Genomic DNA, 26,456 nt, shown 5'->3' with positions numbered 1-26,456 from the left:
AGTCCGAGCTTTCAATGCAATGTCGTAGTAGGAATGATTTTATTTTTCATCTGTAACTAATGTAAACATAATTATACTCTTTATCAGTACAGAATAATCAGAACAAAATGAAATTAGTCTGATACATTTAACCTCTTTCATTATGTTTACTTCGAGTTAATCTGGTTGGTATATCTCAGCTTTCATATAAATATAAGAATGGGCCATCTCTTTTATACAACAAACTTCAGTTTGATAATGTTTTCATCTGACAAAGAAGTGGCTAATATGGAACCAAGTCCAAGTTCAGCACCATCCAAAGAAAAACTGATGTTGAGCAACAAAATAATATTAATCTTCAATGTGATTATTTCTTTAAAATAAATCATTGTATAAATCCATGATGGGTACATGAATATTGATCAAAGACAAACCTTTAAAAACAGCATATTTTCATAGTTAGCACTAATACCAGATTATCAACTGCTTATTTCATTTTACAAGCACCATTCTATTGTGATGCATTTTCCTGAGTAGATTTTTGTGAACAATTGACATGCAAAAATATATAACCAACATGTCAAGGGTTGGCTAATTTTTTTCACTGATTATAGTAATAATCTTGGCCATATACATCGTATCCGTGCCCCTTGTAGTAACTATACTCATCCTCGTATGTTCTGAAAGTATCTCCTCGTGGGTACCCGTTCTCACTGCCATAATAATCAGTTTGGACTTCATATCCATGTTCATCATAACCATTTGTGGTGGTGGCATCATGCACCCATGGATCTTCAGTGGTCGTGTCATGCTGGCCCTGATCTGCAGCGGTGGTGCTGTCTTGAAATTGTTCGCCCGTAGTACTTTCAGTAGGGTTGACAGTTGTGACCAAGGTGGTGAGACTGATGGTGGTCGCTTCGTTTTCTTCCTCCTCTTCCTCCTCTCCACCGTTTCCAGTTTCTTCGAGAGTGCTGTTTGTGCTGGTGGCATTAGCGCCACTTCCATTTTCATCTACTTTCTCCTCTTCTTCCTCTTCATTCTCCTCTTCCTCATTTTCATCACTGTCTTCTTCCTTGGCGCCTTTTTTGGGAGCATTGTCAACCTTTTTATCGCCTGTTTCTTTGCCCGGTTTCTGAGGAGGCTCTTTTACTCCTGGCACCTATATTGATGCAAATTTTAAAAAAATTAAAAGGGAGGGATAGATTAGGAAGCTAATTATGATCCGCAAAGGCCCCCATTCCCAGAATGTATGATCTTGTTTTTACCTTCACCAATATGAACTGTATAAAAATTATGGGAATCTTAAATTCATAAAGTTGAAAGACCCACTTATACCACTGAATTCTTATTCAATACATATATCCTGTTGCAAGCCCCCAAAAATTCCTTCTGGGCTTAGAGCTGCAGTTCAATCTAGATCAGATAGTCAATTTCTGTATGATTCCAATTATGTTTGATGGGAGAATCATCAGGGTTGTCTTAACACATGGGCCTAATGGGCACTTGCCCGAACATAGGTGCCCCATACTAATATGTGTATGCTAACCCTTCAATGCACCTTGTATTATATAAATACAGCAACATGTTTATTACATTTTACTGCATTTTTAATTAATACTAACATGCAAATATATTTTTAATTTTATTGACCATTTACATTTTTATCCTTGTGAGTAATTGTCGTAGGGGCCCCAGTACACTGCTTTGCCCGGGGGGGGGGCAATAATGCTGTTAAGATGGCCCTGAGAATCATTTTCTCTTTATCCACTGAGCTACTCTAAATATCAAAGGCACGTGCACTTTACAATGTATGTCAGAATGCCCTTCCTTCTGAGCTTTCCCAGGCCAAGTATCACAAAACTCCTATAACATGTTTCATATGCTTTTGTGGCATGAAAGAAATTGAAATGGGTCAGTGGTGGGTTTCAAATTTTTTAGAACCTATAGATGTGGCCTGCTTTGTGGGAGTGGCTTGCCGGCCATGTGACCGGGTGGGAGTGGCTTGCCAGCCATGTGACTGGGGGGCATGGCCAACTTGTAAAATGTGATGAAATTCATTTAACAACGCTCTTGCTTAGCAGCCAAAATGTCAAGCTGTCAAGTTACAAGACCTTAGCACGTCTAACCCTTTAGAAAGAAAAACCCAGGGGTGTTTAAACTTGACAGCTTTAAGACTTGTGGACTTCAACTCCCAGAATTCCTCCTCTTGCTCTTCATCTTGATGATGTGTGGACGGGCGGGGGGAGGGAGCTGGAACCGGTTCTAAATGGCACTGTAGATTTGTGGAACCTCTTCTATAGATGTTAGAACTGGCAGGAACCCACCCCTGAAATGGGTACATATCTCCTTCTTCAATGATGATCTGATTTGGCCTTATACCAAAATATGATAATGATGATGATGATTGTCAAGCACTGGGGAAATCAGGTGATTCAGGCAGTTCAAATGAGTATAAAGATTTATTGCAAGCTTACGCTTTCTACAAGAATCTGGACTACTAACAGTCAAGGGAAATGAGTGTGAGTTAAGAAAGGAACTCAAGGTGGGCTGGACTTAGCTCTTTTGTGAGGGCTCAGGGATTCAGGATTGATTATGCCTTTGACTCCTCCCTCAGGCTCAGCCTAGTCATCCCCTACTGTGATGATATTATCCATTCAATTGTGTCCAACTCTTGGCAATTCTATGGATCAGGTCTTTCCATGTCTTCCATTACTTCTTTGAGTTGTTCTATGGTCAGCTTTGATGGTGTCCAGCCACCATGTTATTTGGCAGCCTGGCTTCCTTTTATCTCGCACTCTTCCAAACATAATGGCTTTCCCCAGTGAATTCTCCCACATGCCATGGCCAAAATAAATGAGATGCAATTTTGTGATTTTTTCCTTCCAGTGACATGTCTGTCTAGTGTTAATACCAAAACTTAATATTGCCTTCTTTTCAGTGATTAGTGCCATGACAGTCAGATGGTTATTATATAGCTTCCTATTAGCCAACAAGAACTTTCAGGTACTTTTTAACAACACCAAATTCTATTCTCTAGTCAAGAATGTGGCAGTTGATGATACACCCTGAAGCTCAGCTTCCTCCTACGCCTCTGTCTGTCTGTCTGTCTGCTTGTTTTATAGCTCTTTGACCATGAAAAGGTGTATTCCAAAGTCCCATAACTTGCTCACCTCTGTGGGAAGTTCAGCAATTCCATCAGTCTTCGTATCTGCAGCTGCAGGTGTAGTGGGAGCCACCGTGGTCTCTTCACTTCCCTTTCCACCTTCATTTTCTTCATTTGACTGTCCCTGTTAGGGCGTTAAACAATACGAATATCACACTGCGTTTTATTTAAAAAGATATGTAAATGAAAACATTTTAATTATCATATTCACTATCAATATTTTCATAGTACTAATACCTATAGATAGCAACAGCACAGACTTATATACCACTTTACAGTGCTTTACAGTGCTCTCTAAGCGGTTTATAAAGTCAGCCTATTTCCTCCAACTATCTGGGTCCTCATTTTACCGAACTCGGAAGGATGGAAGGCTGAGTCAACCTTGAGCCTGGTGGGATTTGAACTGCCAAATTGCAGGCAGCCGATAATCAGCAGTAGCCTGCAGTACTGCATTCTAACCAATGTGCTATCGTGGCTACTAATACACGGTGGTACATACCTCAAGTTGAAACAATCCTATCATCAAAAATCCATTCAAGCCACTAAATGAAAATGTATATTTGAATCTAAGGTAAAAATGGGGCTTGACACCTTTCCAAAATTAGAATATGGTTCATTCCTAGATCTCGAAAGAACAAATCCCATTCTTGGCAGAGATGGGGATGGGTGGGTTGATGGATAATGTTTCCCACATGTCAAGCACCTGGAATTCGTATCTAGTGATATGTACAAAAGGGCTTCTCATACAAATTTTAATCCCTAGATAGCTGGCTAAGCAGTCACAAGTTTCTAGAAAGTCACAAGTTTCTAGAAAGGGCAATTCACAGTGGGTTTTCTTACGTTTCTACAATACAATAGCAGAGTTGGAAGGGACCTTGGAGGTCTTCTAGTCCAATCGCCTGCCTAGGCAGGAAACCCTGTTTCAGACAAATGGCTATCCAACATCTTCTTAAAGACTTCCAGTGTTGGGGCATTCACAACCTCTGGAGGCAAGCTGTTCAACTGATTAATTGTTCTCACTGTCAGGAAATTTCTCCTCAGTTCTAAGTTGCTTCTCTCCTTGATTAGTTTCCACCCATTTCTTCTTGTCCTGCCCTCAGGTGCTTTGGAGAATAGTTTGACAACCCTGAGATATTGGAACACTGCTATCACGTCTCCCCTAGTCCTTCTTTCTATTAAACTAGACATACCCAGTTCCTGCAACCGTTCTTCATATGCTTTAGTCTCCAGTCCCCCAATCTTTGTTGCTCTTCTCTGCACTCTTTCTAGAGTCTCCACATCTTTTCTACATCGTGGCGACCAAAACTGAATGCAGTATTCCAAGTGTGGCCTTTCCAAGGCATTATAAAGTGGTATTAACACTTCATGTGATTTTGATCCTATCCCTCTGTTTATGCAACCTAGAAGTGTGTTGGCTTTTTTGGCAGCTGCTGCAGCTTCTGATGTTATAGAGCCAAGGTGGCACAGTGGTTAGGGTGCAGTACTGCAGGCCACTTCAGCTGACTGTTATCTGCAGTTCAGCGGTTCAAATCTCACCGGCTCAAGGTTGACTCAGCCTTCCATCCTTCCGAGGTGGGTGAAATGAGGACCCAGACTGTGGGGGCGATATGCTGACTCTGTAAACCGCTTAGAGAGGGCTGAAAGTCCTATGAAGCGGTATATAAGTCTAACTGCTATTGCTATTGCTATTAATGATCATGATTGGTGTGGAAAACAGAATATTTTCTGGAGTTGTCCTGCGGAATCCTTGCCCTTATAAACAAGATTATCAAATATCAACATTCCAATTTTCTTTTTAAAAAAAATTATTAAGCTTTTTTTAAACATTAAAAAAACAAAACAGAAATTTTCACTCATTACAGTGAATCCATATCAGTATTATTGATATCATTCGTATTTACATAAGCTCTATTTCTATATTCTCTAATATATTCTATATTGTATAATATATCAAATTAAATATATCAAATGTCAGCATTCCAATTTTCATTGGTAATTTCAATATTTCCCAAAGCTTATATTAATATTTAATTATAATTTTGGAGGGATATACAGTGGGACACGTGGTATAAATTCCATCAATCCATGACCTCATGATTGTAAGATACCCTGAAAAAGTTTAGTCTAAAATTTCCGGATGAAATTGAATCTGAAGCACTCGGGCAGTTGCCTGGAACTCTGATAATATCTTTCTACAAAATTGGCAGAATGTCGTGTTTTGCAATATTGTTCTAGCACACTGCTGGTCGGACCAACCTAAATATTTATATGCCAGTGTAGCTGAACTTAAGATCAGATGGTTAAAATGCTTAAAAATAAGTCGAAATGTGATACCCAGAAAAATTGAAGTCATTTCCCTCTCAATTGACAGGACTTGCAAAATTACAGGGTGTGGCCAACTATTTGGATAGCTACCAGAGGTCTCCATGACCCTCATATAATGGCAATGTCAGGATTATTTATTTAAATGTTGTTGAGGTTCTGCTTATGTCAAGACAGGACATATTTTGGAATAAAACCACTGAAATGGATCTGAGAAAAACTATAGCTCCGTGGAGTCCAGAGGTGGGTTGCTCCTGGTTTGGCCCAGTAGTGGCAGTAGCGAGAGGCTCCACCCACCCACCCCGATGCTTCTGCACATGCACAGAAGCTTTTATGCATGCGCAGAATCGTTGCACGCATGCACGAACACAAGTGAACCGGTAGTAAACCAGCTAGCCACTCACCACTGGTGGAGTCATGTATCTGAAGGTGTTGAAAACTCAAAGTTGGACTACCTACTGCCAGTGGTGGGATTCCAAATCTTTTCCTAGCGGTTTTATGAGAGCGCTTTGAACACATGCGTGCAGCACTCAAAGACTGCCCTCAGTGTCAGCACTGGTGAGCCGAGCTGTTTTTTTTAAGTCAGCTGAAGCGCAACAATCGTTCTGGCTCATGAATCAGCTGAGCTAAAAAACAAGGGAATATAGGACAGGGAACGACAGGGGCGGGAGGGCGGGGCCAACCAGAGGTGGTATTTGGCGGTTCTCTGAGCTACTCAAAATTTCCACTACTGGTCGCCTGAACCAGTCCGAAGTGGCTGAATCCCACCTCTGCCAATCGCCCCATTGATGTCTTTCCCCAACCGCTACATGTTTAGGCAAGAAATCTGAATGGACAAATGGAAAAAAAAAGGTTTAGAAACTTTATTAGTTGACTTTTACTTAAAAGATGTCATAATGGTGTAATGTTATTGGAGGATTTTTTGAAATAGCTAATGGATGCCATTCTGTGGTGTCTTTAAGTATGAATGATTTGAGGTAAAAGCACGTTCAAATAATTGTAGTCAAATGAGAATTGTGGTACATTGATAGTAAGATATACAAAGATTTTTGATTTAAAGTGTATAATCTAACATGAACTATACGTAACGACTGTGGAAGAAATGCACGAAAGTTATCTGTAACCAATCGACACACTTTCTACAAGATGTAATGAAGGATGATTCTTTTTGGTGTTTTTGTTCAATTAAAATAAAATAAAAAACAACAAAAAGAAATCTGAATGGGTGATGTACATAAACGTGTGTATGTATTTTAGACTTTTTTAAAATTCTGCCTTTATACTTTTATAGATAATTCAAGATTGCAAACATATCTAATATTCCTTCTTCCTCCTATTTTCTCCACAACAACAACATTATGAGGTAAGTTGCAGTGAGAGAAAGTGACAGACTTTCTCTCACTGCAGTGAAAAGTGAAAGTCACCCTGCCAGCTTTTATGCCTAGGCTGGGACTGGAATTCATGATCTCATTTCTAGCCTGGTGTTCTAACCACTAGACTGGATTGGGTCTCATAAACTCATCTTCCCCTTGTACAAATTGGTTCTCATGCAGTGACGAAGTTACCTTTCTTGGTAATGAAATATCTGCAACAGGAAAACAAACTCAGAGAACACCAGAAATCCCACAAATCAACTTTGATCTACCTATATCCTCCACCATTTTTACGATAATAAAGGCCCTTTGAGTCCACACTGGCTTGATAGCATACATTATCAAGCAAAAGCAAAACCACACTCAGTAGCAATGATGATGTTATCTAGTGAGGTATTGAAATGTCTGCATGAAAACAACCCAGCTCAGAAAGCACCAAGGACCCCACAGTTCAACCCTGAGCTACAAATATTCTTGTCTATTGATATTGTGTCTACCTGTCTGTCTGTCTACCACTGAACTCCTTAATTCAGGCCAGTTTCTTGTCAAAGAACTTATTCCTTCATTTTGATGGCCCAGTCAGAATTTTGTTGCTTGCAAGTCATGACAAAAATAGAAAGGCTTCCATTCTGATAGCTTTTACTGTATCTGCAAGGTTGCTGCTTGTTTAGATGACTTAGACTTAAAAAAAAATACAACATCAAACCAGAATAGAAACTTGTGGTCAGTTACTAATCTTCACCATAAGCATTCACAGAGTGTAGGGTTTAAAAACAATGCTCCTTGGGTTTGGTTTGAATAAAACCAGACACATTCCTTACCCCTTCTTCTTCTTCCTCCTCCTCTGAACTATTGCCACCAAAACCTTCTTCAGATGAGTCACTGTTAAACTGGAAAGAGAGACAGTTCTGAGACATTTGCTCCCAGACAACAAGAATGCATATTTACAGAAAAACAATCAACTTTTGCTCTCCCCTATGTATATAGCCGTGATGAGGAACCTATGGCCATCGCCCCAGCCCAGCTCCACCGTGCATGCGCGCACGCCTCCTGCCGCCCAACTGGTCTTTGAGTCTCTGCTGCGGGGAAGGGGGAGGTGCTTGCATTTTGGGACCCTTGTGCAGTATCCCCGGGCCCTTTTTTGGCTTCCAGGTTGGTGCACAAGGCCTTCCAGGCCCAAAAAAGGCCGTGGGAGGGGTGCATGTTCTGCCCCCTGTGCCACATTTTGGACCTGGAAAGCCTCCTGCACCAACCTCTGGAACGAGCTCTCCGTTGAGATCCGGACCCTCACTACCCTCCCGGCCTTCCGCAAAGCGACTAAGACCTGGCTGTTCCGGCAGGCCTGGGGCTTTTGAATTGTCCAGCCCCACTTCAGGTTTGTGACTGTTGTGTAATTTTAAACTGTTGTTTATTTTTTTTATACCCCACCTCCCTTTTATTGTAAGCCGCCCTGAGTCTCTTTTGAGAGTGGGTGGCATACAAAATGTAAATGAATGAATGAATGAATGAATGAATGAATGAATGAATGAATGAATGAATGAATGAATGAATAAATAAATAAATAAATAAATAAATAAATAAATAAATAAATAAATAAATAAATAAATAAATAAATAAATAAATCTCTTCTTTAAAACTTCCAGTGTTGGAGCATTCACAATTTCTGGAGGCAAGTTGTTCCACTGATTAACTGTTCTAACTGTCAGGAAATTTCTCCTTAGTTCTAGATTGCTCCTCTCCTTGATTAGTTTCCACCCATTGCTTCTTGTTCTACCCTCAGGCGCTTTGGAGAATAGCTTGACTCCCTCTTCTTTGTGGCAACCCCTGAGATATTGGAACAGTGCTATCATGTCTCCCCTAGTCCTTCTTTTCATTAAACTTTCATTAAATACCCAGTTCCTGCAACCGTTCTTCATATGTTTTAGCCTCCAGTCCCCTAATTATCTTTGTTGCTCTTCTCTGCACTCTTTCTAGAGTCTCCACATCTTTTTTACATCATGACGACCAACACTGAATGCAGTATTCCAAGTGTGGCCTTATTTGATTTAATCTTGATTGATTTAATCATAGAATCTCTAGATTCTACAGTAATCCTTGCATCTCTAATTTTCCCTAGAAGGATTCTTATCTGAAACCACGCAGCTGAGTATAGATTGCATTGTATAAAGCACTAGCTTATTTTACTAAAATGGCCTTCGAAAGGCAATTATTCCAGCTTAAACATGGCTTAGCAGCTTTGCCGTGCTCTGAATAAGCCACTTTAGGTTATGTCAATTTCTTTCATGCTACTGTAAAAGGCAAAAAACATTATCTCTTTCCAAAAGTGGGGGCCAAGTAGGCCATGACTTCAAGCTCTTCCAGGCTTTTAAGAAAACTATTGATGTTCAGAGTTAAACTTTGTCTTATCCATAAGGAATAATAAGACAAGCAAGAAGGATACACAATAAGTTGTCCAAGGCTGCAAGGCAGTGATGGGTTTCAAAAAATTTTGGGACCTCTTCTGTAGGTGTGGCTTGCTTTCCGGGTCCACTGGTGGAACCTCTTTTAACCGGTTCGGTAGATTTGACGAACCGGTTCTATCGAATAGGTGCGAACTGGTAGGAACCCACCTCTGCTGCAAGGCCACTGATCAATATAAAAATATCTCCGTTGTCCGTAACAGAGATGCCAAACCACTATTCTGTTGAGGCAACATTCCCAGAAGACAATTTTTAGTTCCTTACATGACCCATATTTGAAAACATATAATTAACAGGCCCCTGCATTACTCCCAACTTGTCCATAAGAAACCACTGTTTTATGGATGTTCTTTCACATCCCACTTGTCTCCTTAACAATAGAAGAAAGAAATCCTTCCAGAAATATATTATTTTCATGGATCATCAACAGTATTTTTCCATCTGTAGTCTATACAAGTTATTTCCTTTTCTGTGATTTTAATTCTGATATTTGACTATTTGGGCAAGAATTAATACATAATCAAGTTTTCTGCATATTTGTCAGGTGCAAAGGAACGGAAAGAATAGTAAAAATGTTACTATCCATGGGATTTTTATCTCAGCGAAGTTGAATATACTGTATCTGGACGGCTGTACATAAGTAAAACTAGGTATTTGGGGCATTTTATAGAATTACAGGTAATCCTTGAGTTATGACAACTGAGCCCAAAATTTCTGTTGCTAAGAGAGAAGAGTTGTTAAGTGAATTTTGCAACATTTTACAACCTTTTTTTGCCACTGTTGTTAAGTGAATCATTGCAGTTGTTAAGTTAGTAACACAGTTATTAAATGACTCTGGCTTCCCAATTGATTTTGCTTGTCAGAAGGTTGCAAAAGATGACGACAGGATCATGGGACACTGCAATAGTCATAAATATGAGTCAGTTGCCAAGTGGACAAATTTTGATCACATGGCCATGGGAAATGGTGCAAAGGTTGTAAGTGTGTAAAATGGTCATTTTTTCCAGTGCTGTTGTAACTCTGAATGGTCGCTAGCTATGTTCCAATATCTAAGGGGTTGTCCCAAAGGTGCGTTTTCAGGAGGCTTTGATTTTTTCTTTGAAGACATTTTGCTTCTCATCCAAGAAGCTTCTTCAGCTCTGACAGGATAGTGGGGAATGGATGAGAAGCAAAACATCTTCAAAGAAAAACCAGAAAGGCCAGTTGCCTCCTGAAAAGGCACCTTTAGGACAACCACGACGTGGATGACTGAGAATCTCTACAGACCTTTACATCTAAGGGATTGTCACAAAGAAGATGGAGTCCAGCTGCTCTCCAAAGCCCCTGAAGGCAGGACAAGAAGCAATGGATGGAAACTAATCATGGAAAGAACCAACCTAGAACTAAGGAGAAATTTCCTGACAGTTAGAACAATTAATCAGTGGAACAATTTGTCTCCAGAAGTTTTGAATGCTCCAACTCTGGAAATTTTTAAGAAGAGATTGGACAACCATTTGTCTGAAATGCTATAAGGTTTCCTGCCTGAGCAGTAGGTTGGACTAGAAGACCTCCAAGGTCCCTTCCAACTTTGTTATTCTGTAAACTAAACGAACTGCTATAAGTTGAGGAGGACTATCTGTATTTGCAGCAGGGGTGGGTTCCTGACAGTTCTAACCTCTTCTATAGAAAAGGTTCCACAAATCTACAGTGCTGTTTAGAACCGGTTCCAGCTCCCTCCCCCGCCCGTCTGCACATCATCAAGATGAAGAGCGAGAGGAGGAATTCTGGGAGTTGAAGTCCAGAAGTCTTAAAGCTGTCAAGTTTGAACACCCCTGGGGATTTTTTCCTAAAGGATTAGGGGTGCAAGGATCTTGTAACTTGACAGCTTTAAGACTTGCACACTTCAATGCCAGTTCCTGAGCCAACATGACTGTAGGAGGAATTCTGGGAGTTGAAGTCCACAAGTCTTAAAGCTGTCAAGTTTGAACACCCCTGGTTTTTTTTTCAAAGGACTAGGTGTGCAAGGGTCTTGTAACTTGACAGCTTTAAGACTTGCGGGCTTCAAATGCCAGAGTTTCTGAGCCAACATTTTTGTTGCTAAGCAAGAGCATTGTTAAGTGAGTTTCACCACATTTTACAAGCTGGCCTTGCCCACCCAATCACATGGCTGGCAAGCCACTCCCACCCAGTCAAACGGCCGGCAAGCCACTCCTACAAAGCAGGCCACACCTACAGAAGAAGTTCTAAAAATTTTTGAAAGCCACCACTGATTTGCAGGTATTATACAGCTTACATAGCTACTATATCCATCTTTGTATTGTGCTTCAATAATCAGCACTGGTGCTTTTAAAGATTTGAATCTGGAGCACGTGTGCCTATAGCCAAAAAGGTTAAGATGGCAGCCACAATTGTGCAATCAAAGACCTGCTTTTCTTTGTGCACGTGTTGCATATTAAAAGGTGACAGCTTTCGATTGTACTATTGGAGTTGCCATCTTACCTTTTTTGATCTCGCTTTCTGTAGAAACTCCTGTCTGGAGTCTAAATGTTTTTTTTCAAAAAACTGTATTTACCTGGAATCTTTTCATAGGCGGGTAGAAGTAAGGGTATCTATAAAGAAAATTCCTGTATCTGTTTTTGAACACCTGTCAAAAGAAAAGAAAGACATTTCAATAGTTAAATTTAAAAGGGAGGATTTAGATGCTTAGTAGCAAAGTAAAAATTCAAGGATTTTGCCAACATACTGCATTTTCTTCTGAATCGTCTGACTTAAATCTTCTTCGGAAGTGTTTTGCCTACAACAGAAGAGGAGATAACTTTAGAAAGGGAGTGATTTCATTTTTATTGTAGGGCTAACTTAATTTTGGCGTCAGCCTCAGTCTCCATATTTGTTTCCTGTAATGTACTTTGGACTTTTTTTTAAAAAAAAAAACTTTATTAATTTTCAAAAAAGTATAAAATTCAAAAAGCAAAACAGAGAAAGAGTTAAAAGGAGGGGGGGGAACACTGAAAGAACAACAGAAAAAACAAGATTTAAAGGGGAAAAACTAGAGGAAAAAGTAACTTCTGACTTTCTTCAATACAGATAAGAACTTAAAACATCAATGATCCTTTGAACTAGAATAAGGCATAACAAACAGTACTTCTATCATCATAAATAGATCTAATCTATTTAAGAATTCTTAAGTAATTGTTAAATAATAGAAGAATGCTTAAGAATTCTATTCTATTCTATCAATCAAAACACAAAGTTTTTTTGCAGTTTCAATAAACAAATCCAGAAGTAGTACAATAGGAGTGCTATCCTGTACCGAAATGTAATGAATACCATGTAATACCATCTGAAAAGGTATAGAGTTTCCTGCCTGAGTAGGGGGTTGGACTACAAGACCTCCAACTCTGTTGTTATTCTGGTATTCTTTATAGAAACAGCGATCAGCATTAAAGGAATATTAAGCTGGCCATCATAGAGCCTAGTGGTAACAGGCTGAGCATGAAAATAGAATGGTAAAAGCTTCCTATATATCTATAGGATCTGAATTTGCTTTTTAAATATTTCTTGTAAAAGTAGGGCAGAGATAGTGAAGCCTTAAACAAAATTCCAGGCTGGGAAACACATATGGCTAGGACCAGCAATGGTACATGGCAGCTTTCCAAGATAGATAAGGTCTGTAGTCATAAACATTCCTTTGAAAGACTGTTTGCCAGACCTTGCTGAATGTGAATGAGAGGAATTCACATTTGTTTAATAAAAGGGGTTTTGTCGGGACCAGGACTCTGCCTCGTGCTTTTTGGGGAAGCCTAGGTCAGAACTGGTACTTCTGGTTAGAATTAGCAGCACTTGGTTAAAGGGATGGGTGAGCTGGCTTAATGGTATCTTCAGTAACAATTTAGAGGTATATGAATTTGCTTTATATGAGACATACTATTATAACTGGACTATTTCAAGCAGGAATATTTTTAGCTCTTCTGGGAGAGGTTGGGAACTGAACTTAACCTCTTACTCTAAAACAGAACTATTGCTCATCCATACTAAACATGTAATGAAGTTGAGAGGGAACATGCAAAATTCATTCATTTGTTCCTGAATTGACCTATTTTGCATATGCCTAAAAATGAACTGATGGAGAAAAGAGAAAATGGTCTTATAGCCTAAATCAGTGGTTCTCAACCTGTGGGTCGGGATCCCTTTGGGGGTTGAACGACCCTTTCACAGGGGTCTCCTAAGACCATCGTAAAACACATATTTTCGATGGTCTTAGGAACCGAGACACCAATTTTATGGTTGGGGGTCACCACAACATGAGGAACTGTATTAAAGGGTTGCGGCGTTGGGAAGGTTGAGAACCACTGGCCTAAATGAATTCATTTGTTGTGTATGTTTATTATAGCTTAAGTCAGATGCCCAGAAAGAATGAGGGACTGCTATATAATTCTAAGCAATTGTTAGGATGCTAATTTGCACTTATGTTATATAGCAGATAGCTTTATACGTAAGGAAGAGTTGCTAATCAAGAGTTGTGCAATTTCCTGATGAAATATTAGTATTTATGTAATGCTGGTGTGCATTGTGCTCCAGCAAGAGATTGATATTGAAAATACAAGAAATTATTTTTCTTACTATTTTCCACTAGATGGCATAGCTGACTGACAAATAATTCAGCTGCTGGATTTCTTCCTTTACCATGAAGCAGGGGGTGGGGTTTTGGGGTTCCCAGGTGTTTGGGAGAACCTCTAGCTAAGATTCTGTGCAGTTTGGAGAACCCCCAAATCCCACTCCAGGCTGGCCCTGCCCCGCCCCACCCACCCCCTCCCAGGAGTCCCCACACAGCCCGTTCTGGATGCAGGTAAGTGAAGGGCGTGTGTGTGGAAGCTCGGCGATGGCAAAAAATGGCCCTACTGGAAGTTTGGGAAGGCTGGAAATGGGGCCCAGGGGGCTCCGGAGCCTGGGAAGACTGTTTTCACCCTCCTGGAGGCACGAGGAAAGCCTCCGGAGTCAGGGGAGGGCAAAAACACCCCCTTCCCACCGTGGTGCAGGAGGCTGACTAGGCCACGCCCATCATGGCCATGCACCAGTAACCGGGCAGAGAACCCCTTGCTAAAAATTTGGAAGCCCACCCCTGCATTGAAGTATAAGATATGTTCACTACTTTTTGGGATATGAACAATTACGCTCCATTGCTTTATCATTATCGTTCGGTTATATCCTAAATATAGTGTAACAACAAGAGTATTTTTAACAATAAATTTGTGGATGTTCCTGTAATTGCCTTAAGTCATAGATTTCTTTTAACAACATGCAATCTACTACTTACAGAACATAAAGTTTAAATGATATCTTATTCTTGGGATAAATAAATATAAATTTCTACACTACCAACAAGTGAGTAGCCAGCTTGACTCGTCACATTTATCAGACCATGTCAAGTTGGCAAAGTTTAAGAAGCTAAGTGAAGTGCATCTTCCAAAGGACATATATTACACCATCCAGACTCAGAATTTCAGTGCAAAGTGCAAAAGGAAGCAGGGTAGATCACACTTGCGCTGATGAAGTTGTTGGCTAATATTATCTCTGTACTTCATTTGTCTCCAGTTCGACATACCATGTAATTGTGGATTTGGGCAATTGTTAGTTGATTATCTAACAGGCTTACATGAAATATTTGGCTTTGCCTTTGCAAAGTGGTTTCTACTATGTCGTTCAGGCAAAGCTGAACGACAGTTATCTTGAACTGTGAAGCAGTTCTTGAAAAGGCTGTTAGAACTATCAGAAGATCCTCAGGTGAGAGACAGGAAAACAAGGAGCAGCTCCGTTTTTAGATGGGAATGGACTATGTCGTTCCATAAACAAGCCTTAAGAGGTGCTTTTCTCAAATCGCTCTCAAAATGAAGCATCCCTATAAAGATCTGCAAAATTGCGCACTGTTTCAATCTCACTGTCCTAGACCATTCATGACCAGGGTGTTCCTCGATATCTGTTTGAAAACATACAGGAAGAGTACACTTCTACAAATATTTAGATGACGTCTGATCTCAGATGAAGAAGGTCCACTAGGTACCTTCTCTTTGCTATAGGTTCTCCTGTCCTGTCTCCCATCCATCCATCTGTTGTTGCCCGTCAGCAGCCAGTGGAGCTAGCAGCAGATTTGAACAGTGGGGAGGTTGGGGAGGAACGTGGGCCGGTCCTGGAGTCTGGGGAAGGCTCTGATGAGGGCTCTGCGTCGGAGGCAGAGAGGGGGCCAGAGCCATATGACAGTTATCAGCTGCCTTCAGAGTCAGACATCAGTGAGGCAGATGAACAGCAGGAGCCTGTTCTCAGTGTGCGCATGTGCAGAGTTGCCAGACGAAGGGAACAGCTAAGGAACAAAGGTCGACTTGGGAGTAAGGCCACAGGTGGAGGGTGAATAGCCCCTCACATAGAGAATAAAAGGGGAGCAAAAAGGGAGGGGTGTTTGCAGGAGACAATTAGTTCATTCCTGCATTATTCCCAAGTATTGCAGCATCTGAAAGATATCAGCCTGGCCACCCTCCTAGCCCGATAAAGGTCGGTAATTGTGAACTATCTTGAAAGACTGTGGGAGAGGAAAGACTTGGCTGGAGAGGAATTCACTGTAAATTAAATAAAAGGGGTTTATCGGGATGAGGACTCGGCTTTGTGCTGCTGGGGAAACCTAGGTCAGAACACCATCTATCCATCCATCCTTCTATATAACAATTCCTATAGGGTTCCTTGAAAGTATTAAGTATTCCAGTAATCTTTTTATGACTTTAAACCTTCTCAGTTCCTTCACGTTTTTCTCTATGACATTTTTCCATAGCTTGGATCTTGTACCAAATTAGTCCTTAGCTTTCTTGTAGTATGGCACACGGGACAGGACAGTATATTGAGGTAAGATTTTAATAATATGTATTAAAGCCAATCTGTTATACTGTATGTAGTGACTTGGAAAGTATGGCTCTTCAAACAGAACTTGCTACAAAAAGATTCACGGAATAACGTCTTATTAAGAATTCATGCTTCTGTGGCCTTCTGTAGGATTCTCCATTCCATCTGAATTCATCAGATTCATCTAGTTTTGTCCTTCCCATTGGATGACTCGATGAGCAAACTGTCCACCAGGGGGTGTCTTCAGGGTGGGGTCAAAAAGTCAAGATGGCTGCTAGGATCAAAGTTCTGCCTGTATTTTTCGTGTGTGTCCATGTGCCACGCATTTTAGAAAAGTTACACTTTCCAGCCATGGTCTTGAATTTTGGCCATATCATGGGGATACCTTGATGCCTATTGTGAACAAAGTGAGCCTACATTGGATGCTCTGGGTTTCTTCTTCTGCCTTCTACCTACCTGTCTACAAAGATTTTTCATAGCTCTGCAAACCTCTAAGTTACCTTAAATATCGGTCACTCACGCCCTCGTCACCTCAAGACTTGACTACTGTAGTGCGCTCTACATGGGGCTGCCCCTGAAAAGTGTTCGGAGACTACAACTAGTCCAGAATGCAGCCGCGCGAGAGATACTGGGTGTACCAAGATACACCCACATTACACCTATCCTCCGCGAGCTGCATTGGCTTCCCATTGGTCTTTGAACGCAATTCAAGGTGCTGGTTATTACCTTTAAAGCCCTACATGGCCTAGGACCTGGATACCTGCGAGACCGCCTACTGCCGCATACCTCTCAACAGCCGATAAGATCGCACAGGGTGGGCCTTCTCCAGGTGCCGTCAACCAGACAATGTTGCCTGGCAGCGCCCCGGGGGAGGGCCTTCTCTGTAGCTGCTCCGACCCTATGGAATGAACTACCCCCAGAGATCCGGACCCTGCCCACTCTCATGGCCTTCCGAAAGGCTATCAAAATCTGGCTATTCCGGCAGGCCTGGGGCTGTTGACCTCATGACTGAGGTCCAGCCCCGACCAGATTGGGTTTATGATGTGGTTTTTAATCCTGTTTCCTCTGTTTTTTAAATTCCTTCTTTTTTTTAAATTTTACTTTCTGTAAGCCGCCCGGAGTCCTTTGGGATTGGGCGGCCGATAAATTTATTAAATACTAATACTAATACTAATATGCTTGTATTTTCCTCCACTTCATGGGTAGAATTTTGGCCAAATGATAACTGGCATTTATAGGTGTGAGTTTTATTATAATTGTTCTACGATGAACATATATTTATGATTCATGTTTCCTAAAACAATATTAGACTCTTCGCAAGCATACAGATCAAGTTTCTGATTCATGTTTAAACTGGCAGGGCCAGAAAAATTCCATAGCCAACATCCTATCAATTGACTGTGCTTGTTGGATGATCAGGACAAAAGTAATAGTAAATATTTTAAAATTAAAATTAAATTAAACCTATATGCTGCCTGACTCCCAGGGATGCTGGGTGATTTACAGTTTGATAGACATTTAAAAACAAGGAGCAACACAATACACAAAAACAGCATAAAACCAAAGAGCAGAGATACAGTAGCAGAGAAAACAAACTCAAATGGGAACAAGGAAAGGAAAGAAAGAGGCATCAACAGTCCTCACTCAAAGTCTTGGCAAACAGCCTTCAAAATACTAGGAGGTGGGGGCTGTTCTAATCTTGGGAGGTACCTCATTCCAGAGGCAGGCACTGCTAAAGAGAAGAAATGCTTCCAAACTCTCAATAGGTGGCATCGTTCAATCAATGGAACTTGGAGTACATCAACTCTGCTAGATCAAACCAGCCAGGCAGCTCCCATGCGCGACAGATGATTCCCCCAAGTAACAACGCCCTCTAATGTCCTCTACAAAGAGTGACCATCACCTTGAATCATGCTTGGAAGCAAACTAGCAGTCAGTACAACTCATGAAGGAGAGGTTTTATATGGGCATACCCAGGCATGCCTGGCACTGCCCATGCTGTTGTGGTCTGGACAGAAGCTGAAGCTTCTGAATGGTCTTCAAGGGGAGCCCCACATAGAGTGCATTGTAGTAATCAAGCCATCTGATGACCAGGGGATAATGGAATTGAGCAAAACTTCATTTTTTTCAACATGAAAACAGACTGATCTATGCATTTATATTACTATCAATTAATTTGAAATAGTTCTTTATGGGGCTGTCTTGCTTTTTAAAATATGTTTGTACTAAAGGATACTGTATAGCTGTGTAGTTAGGGTATAAATATGAATAATGTAAAGGGAATGCTTTATGAGAGCAAATGCCTACTCTGGATAATTGTCAATTAATTGCTCCAGCAAAAGCACCATGCGTGCAAACAGTTTTCGGCAAGCATAACCTACATGGATCAAGATGTTCACCTCAACTATTCCAAAATCTGAATTCATAGATAAATATCCAGAATCATCAGTTGCAGCCAGTAGATTAGTAGTGTTAATTGCCAGAGATAAAAGCAGATTGAAGCAAATCTAAAGAAGGCTATTCGTAATGTATAAAGGGCTGGAAAGAAGAAAAATACATAAAAGCATAAAAAGATAATAGGTGAATAAAAACAGGTGAATTTAAAAAAAAAGCCAATGGGTAATAATTTGTCCCAAAAGAACTGAACCCAAAAATGATTTATCATTTGGAGATAATGTATTTTATATTAGCATGAAAAATACTGATTAACTGATAGATTTTTAAAATCAAAATATTATAATGGATTTGAAATCTGTTAAGTTGTGGAAAAACTTCTCTAATTAATAAAAATAATATAGTCCTAGTAATAATACAACGAATGGACATTAAAGTGAATATTCACAATACAATATATCCTAGCCAAGATAAAATATTGTTATTTTTACTCACGGAGAAGGCGCAAGTGATTCCTATAATACAGAGGAAAAGCAGGGCTGTCTTCATTTTTCTGGTGTCTGAAAAAGAAAGAAAGGAAAAGAAAATATATTTCCAAATAGGAAGCTAAAGAAAATTGGAAGATATTAAAGATAGATAGATTTGAATTGTGTTCAAATAATACCATAAATATATCTGTTGGGTATCATTGTAGGATTTTGACAAATGATTGATTGATTTCATCAGTACATTATACAGACCTTCAATTAATGACAGGGAAAGATTTTTAACATTGGTCATTCTATACTTATATTTAAGTGAGGGTGAGTTTGAGGTAGTGGTTAACCTGTTAGTCTAGAAACCAGAAACCTGAGAGTTGTGGTTATACCAGTGGTGGGATTCAACCAGTTCGCACCTATTTGGGAGAACCGGTTGTTAACTTTCTAAGCAGTTTGGGGAATCGGTTGTTGGAAGAAATCTCCTTTTGTTTTTTCCATTTTACAGGGCTAATCCTGTAAGGAAGGCAGGAAGGAAACATTCTGGTGTTGTTTCTAGCTTCATCTTGATTGCCCTGCTTACAGAAACTGCATCTCCGGTTAACCCCTATTACACTGTCACAGCTAAGGGGAAATGCCCATTGATCTGAGTGACAGTTGAGTTGGCCATGCCCACATGCCCACATGGTCACATGACCACTGAGCCACGCATACCCAGCTGGTCATTGGGGCAGTGAACCGGTTGTTAAATTATTTGAATCCCACCACTGGGTTATACCTTAGGCATGAAAGCCAGCTGGGTGACTTTGGGCCAGTCAATCTCTCTTGGCCAAATCCACCTCGCAGGGTTGTTATAGGGAAAATAGTATGTTGGAATATTAGATATGTTGGCCACCCTGAGACAAAAATTAATATAGATAAACATCTATTAGTAAATTGTCCATTCTCGCAGACATTTAGAAATATTCTAAGTTGAATTTAGAAATATTAGATTTAATATAAAGATTTAAATACAGATTTATACTAGCAGTTTATGTATCGTAAGATCTAGATTTCCATGGCTAACTCATGCTAACTCAATTGGTATTACAAATGGTGGCGCAGGGAGACAAACCATATCACATCATGAATTCTGAATTCCCTTCATTCATTAATTGAGCCAATTCTGTGAATATTGGCTGTGATGAATATGGCAACAAGAAAGTTATGGGATAGAAAAATGGGGGGGAGGGTTGAGGAGAGTCCCCATCTCCCTAAGTGACACATTCAGTTTCTCATGATTGCTTTTTGGTATATCTCCATATGTCTACCTCAGAGGTGGGTTGCTAATATTTTTACTACCAGTTCGGGTGCACTGCCGCATGCGTGCGACACTTCTGCGCATGCACAGAAGCGTCCGGGTGGGTGGCAGAGCCTCCCGCCATTGCTACTACCGGTTCAGCTGACCCAGGCCGAACCGGAAGCAACCCACCTCTGGTCTACCTCAGAACCAACTTTCAGGCTGTGGCAGTGCCTTGAATGAAGGAAGAAATGCATAGATAACTTTATGCTTGGAGCTCTTTCATGCTTCTTTATTTCTGCCCAGATGTGGACGTACGTGAAAGCCTTACTGGAAGAAAGAATGGGCTGAGGGAGCAGGAGCAACTCTATGAACAGCATCAAAAGGCCACCATTACAGCCTCTCTATAATGTTTCACAGTCATGTAATGCTGCTTCAAGGACCTGAGGGAAAGCATAATGATTTCCAAAAATTGCGGAGGGGGGAGAGAGATGAGGCCTGAGCTCATTTTCTATCTGCAATTGTACAATTTTTGCTGGGAGATGATTTCTGACTTACAAATGTTGCAGCCCTCACATTTATGTATTTATTGATATGTTCGTTGCATTTCTGGCTAATCTCTTTTGGGTTATCATACTTGTAATTTCAGCACAACCAGCATGCATTTAATCATTTTGCCAACAATGCTGAGCTAAAAGGTATATTGCTTTGAACCCAAGGAAACCCAAAAAGCGAAGGAGGTATTGTGGAATATGTATTTTTGGAGAGGGACTAACAAAGCTTTGTTTTATATGAAATAACGGGTTTTTAAATTTGGGGAATAGACTTTCACAACCTGATTACACCCAGATGTATTTATTTTCAATCAGCATTTTGAAAGTTGGACACCAAAATATCTGAAGAGTTCCAAATTGAGAAAGGATATTCCAGATCTCAGAGTCTTAAAAAACACAAGAGATGCATAATTGCATATCACTTCTCTGTTGCTAAAAACTATCCATTAAATTTCAGAATTTGTCTAGGACGCTGCTCTGGAACAATTTCATCAGCTTCATTGGGGTTAATGTCCTTGATCTACATGCCTTAAAACAAACTTCCAAGTTTGGAAAGCCGACAAAAGCCGACAGCATATTTAATTGAAAGTATCAGTAAGTGGAATAAACCTTGTTAAAAGAATGCCATGTTAATCCATACCTAATGTGCTTTGTTACAATTTGTATTTAAACCACCAATTGAAAGAAACAAAATTCAGTGAAGCATAATCCATTAAGGATTATGAACATGTATAAGTAAATACTTGGATTAGTTTTACCTATATTCAACCCTTCTAGAAAATATTCAAAGGCCTAACATAACAATACATTTAATTGGGGATATCCATATTAATATTTTTGTTTCTACAATACAAATAGTAAGCTACAAATTCCATGTTATGTGAATTATCTTTGGGTAGCAGACCAATGATCTTGGCTTAGAACCTTTATTAATTTATTAATGACCAAGAAACATTTGAACAATAATTTTGTGGACTTTGAAATGTATTAGGTTCATCTCTATCTGCATTATAGAGAATTATGTTTAGGAGTTTATTTAATCAAAGATGGTGGTGGGGAGGCGAAATTTGGCCCTCCAGATGGATAGAAATTCCTATTATCATCAAGGCCCGTGCCAAATGATGAATGTTGGAGTTCAGTCATTGTTGGAACGTGCCTCATCCCTGAAACTTAGTTAATGCAGGAGAAGTGCCATAAAAACAGTGTTTTGATTAAACACAAGTTTCTTTGTAATAATGATCTCTCTATCGCTTGGCTTTCCATCACCATGCCCTCTTCCCAATTCCTGTTAGAAATCATTTTAAAATAAATCCAGCGTTTTTTAAGAAAAGGAAACTAGACGGTCTCTGTGTTATAGTTGGTACAGTGTAAAAATCCCAGCCTTATTAATCTAACAGAAATAAAGCAAGCAAAATATAGTGGCTCAGTAAATCACTGATTTAAATCACAGAAGTAATGTGCATGAGAAATTCATATCTGAAAAACAAGACATTATCTTAAAAACAGAGTTCAAAAATTGAGAATTGCACGGATTAAGCAACGTCAGAGACCTCATTGCTTGCAAAGAGCCAATATAACTGCCCGTCACTTACCAAGCTGCAGTCCTGCAGGATGGAGATTGGTCTCCAAGGAGTCAGGGAACAGAGATTTAACAGAGCATCTGTTTGTTCTTGGCCAACCTACTGGGGATACGCACACTATTTTTACCCTCCACCAGCCAATCAGCGCTTTCCTTGCGTGATGTCAGCAAGTGGACTCTTACCAGAAAAAATCTCCAAACTTCAACCATTTCCCTAGTCACAGATGTCACTTTCAAACATAAAGAGCTGTTTTAGTGCCCAAAGTTTTGGATCATTCCACTTAATTGAAGGGTTGAGCTAGAGATGAATAGGTTTGGATGCTGAACTCTATAATGATGGTCTGGGTTTGAATTGAGCTCAATATTGGGATCATTAGTTTTGTGTGTGTGTGTGTGTGTCTGTGCCTGTGCCTGTGTGTGTGTGTGTGTGTACTCTCTCTCTCTCTCTCTCTCTCTCTCTCTCTCTCTCTCTCTCTCTCTCTCTGTTTCTTCTGTGGGAGAGGGGTAGACTAGTCCAGTGTTTCCCAACCTTGTCAACTTGAAGATGTCCGGACTTCAACTCCCAGAATTCCCCAGCCAGCGTTCGCTGGCTGGGGAATTCTGGGAGTTGAAGTCCGGACATCTTCAAGTTGACAAGGTTGGGAAACACTGGACTAGGCAACAAGTACAGAAGGAATTTTCATTCTGTTATAAAACTGCAAATAAAAGCAAGTGAAATGTCTGCGGGACAATTCATCCGAACATGGATTACAGTTGACTTTGTCCTTGAAAGGTCATTTTACCCCGTATTTGTCTTACTTGGGGTTCTTCGAATAAACATAAATGACGACAAACGAATAAATGTGTGGAATTATTTTCCAACTGGCAGCTTATTGCCTATTTCATACTCACTGTTTTTGGGTGGCTAATGCATTTCATGCCTTATATATCTCCAGAGCAAAGAAAACTTAAAGCCACAAAAATGTAGCAGAAATGTTTTGAAGCAAACAATCCCAGATATTCCTAATAACCATTCCGAGTAAGAAGATTTAAAATAATAAGAGGCTGAGCTGGATCGATATTTGGTTGTTTGTTTTTTGTTTGTTTATTTCTATTTATATGGCTCCTCTTCCTGGGCAGCAGAGTTTCAATAACAATAGTATATGGCAGTGATGGCTAACCTTTTTGCCATCACGTGCCAAAAGCGGGGAGAGTGCAGAGGGGTCGTGCACAGGTGTGCCCACACCCATAAATCTATGCGTGCGGCCCTCTGTGCATGCACGTGCGACACCCCCCCCCATACACACACTTTTTGCGTGCGATGGACTCATTTTTCGCTCTCCCCAGGCTCTAGAGACTTTCTAGGGAAGCCTCCGGAGGGCAACAAACAGCCAAAAATGAAGGCCAAAGTCAGCTGGCCAGCGTGAGCATGCGCACTGGAGCTGGCAGGGCAATGCCTCACATGCCCTAATAAATGACTCCATGTGCCACCTGTGGCGCGCATGCCATAGGTTCGCCATCATAGGTATAGGGAAAGGGAAAGGTTCCCCCTGCACATATGTGCTAGTTGTTCCCAACTCTAGGTGCTCATCTCTGTTTCAAAACCAAAGATCCAGCGCTGTCCAAAGACATCTCCGCGGTCATGTGGCTGGCATGACTAAATGCCAAAGGTGCACAGAACGCTGTTACTTTCCCACCAAAGGTGGTCCCTATTTTTATATGCTTTCAAACTGCTAGGTTGGCAGAAGCTGGGACAAAGTAACAGGAGCTCACTCCGTTATGCAATGCCAGGGATTCTAACCGCCGAATTGCCGACCTTTCTGACTGACAAGATCAGCGTCTTAGCCACTGAGCCACTGAGTTATAAATAACTGTAAAAATACCACACAATCTAGATAAAAGGGAAAAATGGCAGCCAGGAGTAAAAGCTGCAGACTAATAGCAAACCCTGTGAGCTTCATTAATTATATGATTCAAATGCCTGGTCTTAAGTACTTTATGAAAAGCCAGCAGGTTCAGGTCATTTTACCATCCGGAGGAGGGCCTTCTCTGTGGCTGTTCCGGCCCTCTGGAACGAGCTCCCCGTGGAGATTCGGACCCTCACCACCCTTCAGGCTTTCCGCAAAGCCCTTAAAACCTGGTTGTTCCGACAGGCCTGGGGCTGACGGGTGCCCCGCCCCCGCTCGAATTGTGTGGTTGTTGAGTGCCTTTTTAAATTGTTTGTAGTTGTTTGTCCATTTTCCCCCCCTCCTGTTTGTATTCCCCCCCCCCCTACTTTGGTTTGTAAGCCGCCCTGAGTCCCTCCGGGAATAGGGCGGCATAGAAATGCAATAAATACAAATACAAATATAAATTTTGACCTCTGATGGTAAGATGTTGCATGACAGAAAAGTCATACCATATTTTTCAGAGTATAAGACGCACCGGAGTATAAGACGCACCAAGATTTTGAAGAGACAAATTAAAAAAAAGTTTTTGCACTCTTCAGACCTCCCAAAAATGGCCCATTTTTTGTCAAAAAAAGGGGCATGCATAGCCTTTAGGAGGCTTGTAGAGTGCTTCTGGGGGCTGGGGAAGGGACAAAATCCAGCAAAAAACAGCCAATTTCTTTGCTCATTTTTGCCCTCCCCAGCCTCCAGGAGGACTCTGGAAGCCTCCTAAAGGCTATCCATGCCCCCTTTTTTTGCAAAGGGGTGGAGTTTCAGGAGGCCAAAAATGCTGTATTCAGTGTATAAGACGCACCCAGATTTTCACCCTCTTTTTTGAGGGGAAAAAGGTGCGTCTTATACTCTAAAAAATACGGTAGCTCCTCAGTCCTTCAGGATGGCATTCTTTATTTGATAGAACAGCCAGCAGAATTATTAGGGATAGAACAGGGACAGGTAGAGACAGTGAATCTTTCAAGTATTTTTGGCCCCAGGCCATGAAGGGTATAGGTAAGAATCAGCACATTGATATGTACCTGATTAGGAGCCAGTGCAGTTCATGAAGCAAATGGAATCAACATGAATTAAGAAACAGACATATTTCCCTCTACTATCACATTTTGGACCAATTACCATCTTCCACGTGTTCTTCAAGGGCCACCCCAAGTACAGTGGATTTTAGTAGCCGATTCAAAAGGCAATTAGAGCATGAGTAACTTACCCAGTGCCTCCTGATCTAGGAAATGTTTCAAGTAATACCCAACATAAGGTTTTGTAGAAGCTTTCCTGGTCATGGCTATTGCCATAGTTTGCCCCAAGCTAATAGCATCCTTTTATTCATAGTGTCAACTCAGATGTCTACAAGAAACTAAATTAAACTGAAAGTGAGTTAGTGCCATGTTTCCCTGAAAATAAGACCCAACTGGAAAATAAGTCCTGGCATGATTTTTCTGAATATAAGCCCTACCCCAAAAACAAATCCCAGTTAAGATTGCCAGTCAGATGGACACATTTAGTACTGAATTTCCTTGAAAATAACTGGAAAATAAGCCCTAATGTTCCTTTTGGAGCAAAAATTAATATGACTGGGTCTTATTTTCAGGGAAACACGCTATAAACATCTTTAAGTATGGCTGGAACAATTTCTCTCTGAAACTATGGGGATCTACCTTTTGTCAGTGTTAACCATACAAAGTTAGATGGGCCTATATTGGATTCCATATATTGCAATGTTATATGTCCACATATAAAACTGCTCTTGTTTTTATTTTTCTCCAGAAAGTAGAAGTCAGCAATATAGTGACTCAAAACTTTGATGTTTCATGTACTCAGACATAAACCTCTCTGTTAAAATAAAGCTTCCCATTTTCGAAGCATCACTCCAAACTATCTATCATCAGTACACCCAATGACAGCTCCACTTCTCTTTGTGAATTATATCTTGGGTAAAGAAATATTTCCTTTTGAAGAAAAATGATCCCCTTACCTGCTTCAACATCTTCTTTATGTCTTTTTATTTCATTTAGAATTCTTTGGAATCGTTGAAAGTATTTATTGTCTCTATCTTAACAAAAGGGAAGAAGGAGAACCCAAGAAACTACAGGTTGTT

At 40.5% G+C, this 26,456-nt stretch overlaps 1 protein-coding gene across 1 annotated transcript; it reads right to left on the bottom strand.

Moving 5' to 3' along the window:
- Positions 1-15: 15 nt before the first annotated feature.
- Positions 16-22,473, bottom strand: IBSP (integrin binding sialoprotein). Its single transcript, XM_087723769.1, has 7 exons — positions 22,456-22,473; positions 19,050-19,114; positions 12,019-12,069; positions 11,848-11,919; positions 7,659-7,727; positions 3,150-3,266; positions 16-1,138 (listed from the first exon to the last, which is right to left on the bottom strand). The coding sequence occupies exons 2-7, from the start codon at positions 19,101-19,103 to the stop codon at positions 581-583; spliced, it is 921 nt and encodes a 306-aa protein (XP_087579895.1). The 5' UTR covers positions 19,104-19,114; positions 22,456-22,473; the 3' UTR covers positions 16-580.
- Positions 22,474-26,456: the final 3,983 nt, after the last annotated feature.

This window comes from Thamnophis sirtalis, unplaced genomic scaffold (genome assembly GCF_051295495.1).
Source record: "Thamnophis sirtalis isolate CommonGarterSnake01/CBP01778 unplaced genomic scaffold, rThaSir2_p1.2 scaffold_10, whole genome shotgun sequence".
Lineage (NCBI taxonomy): Eukaryota > Metazoa > Chordata > Lepidosauria > Squamata > Natricidae > Thamnophis > Thamnophis sirtalis.
This window is presented reverse-complemented; position numbering and strand designations above follow the sequence as displayed.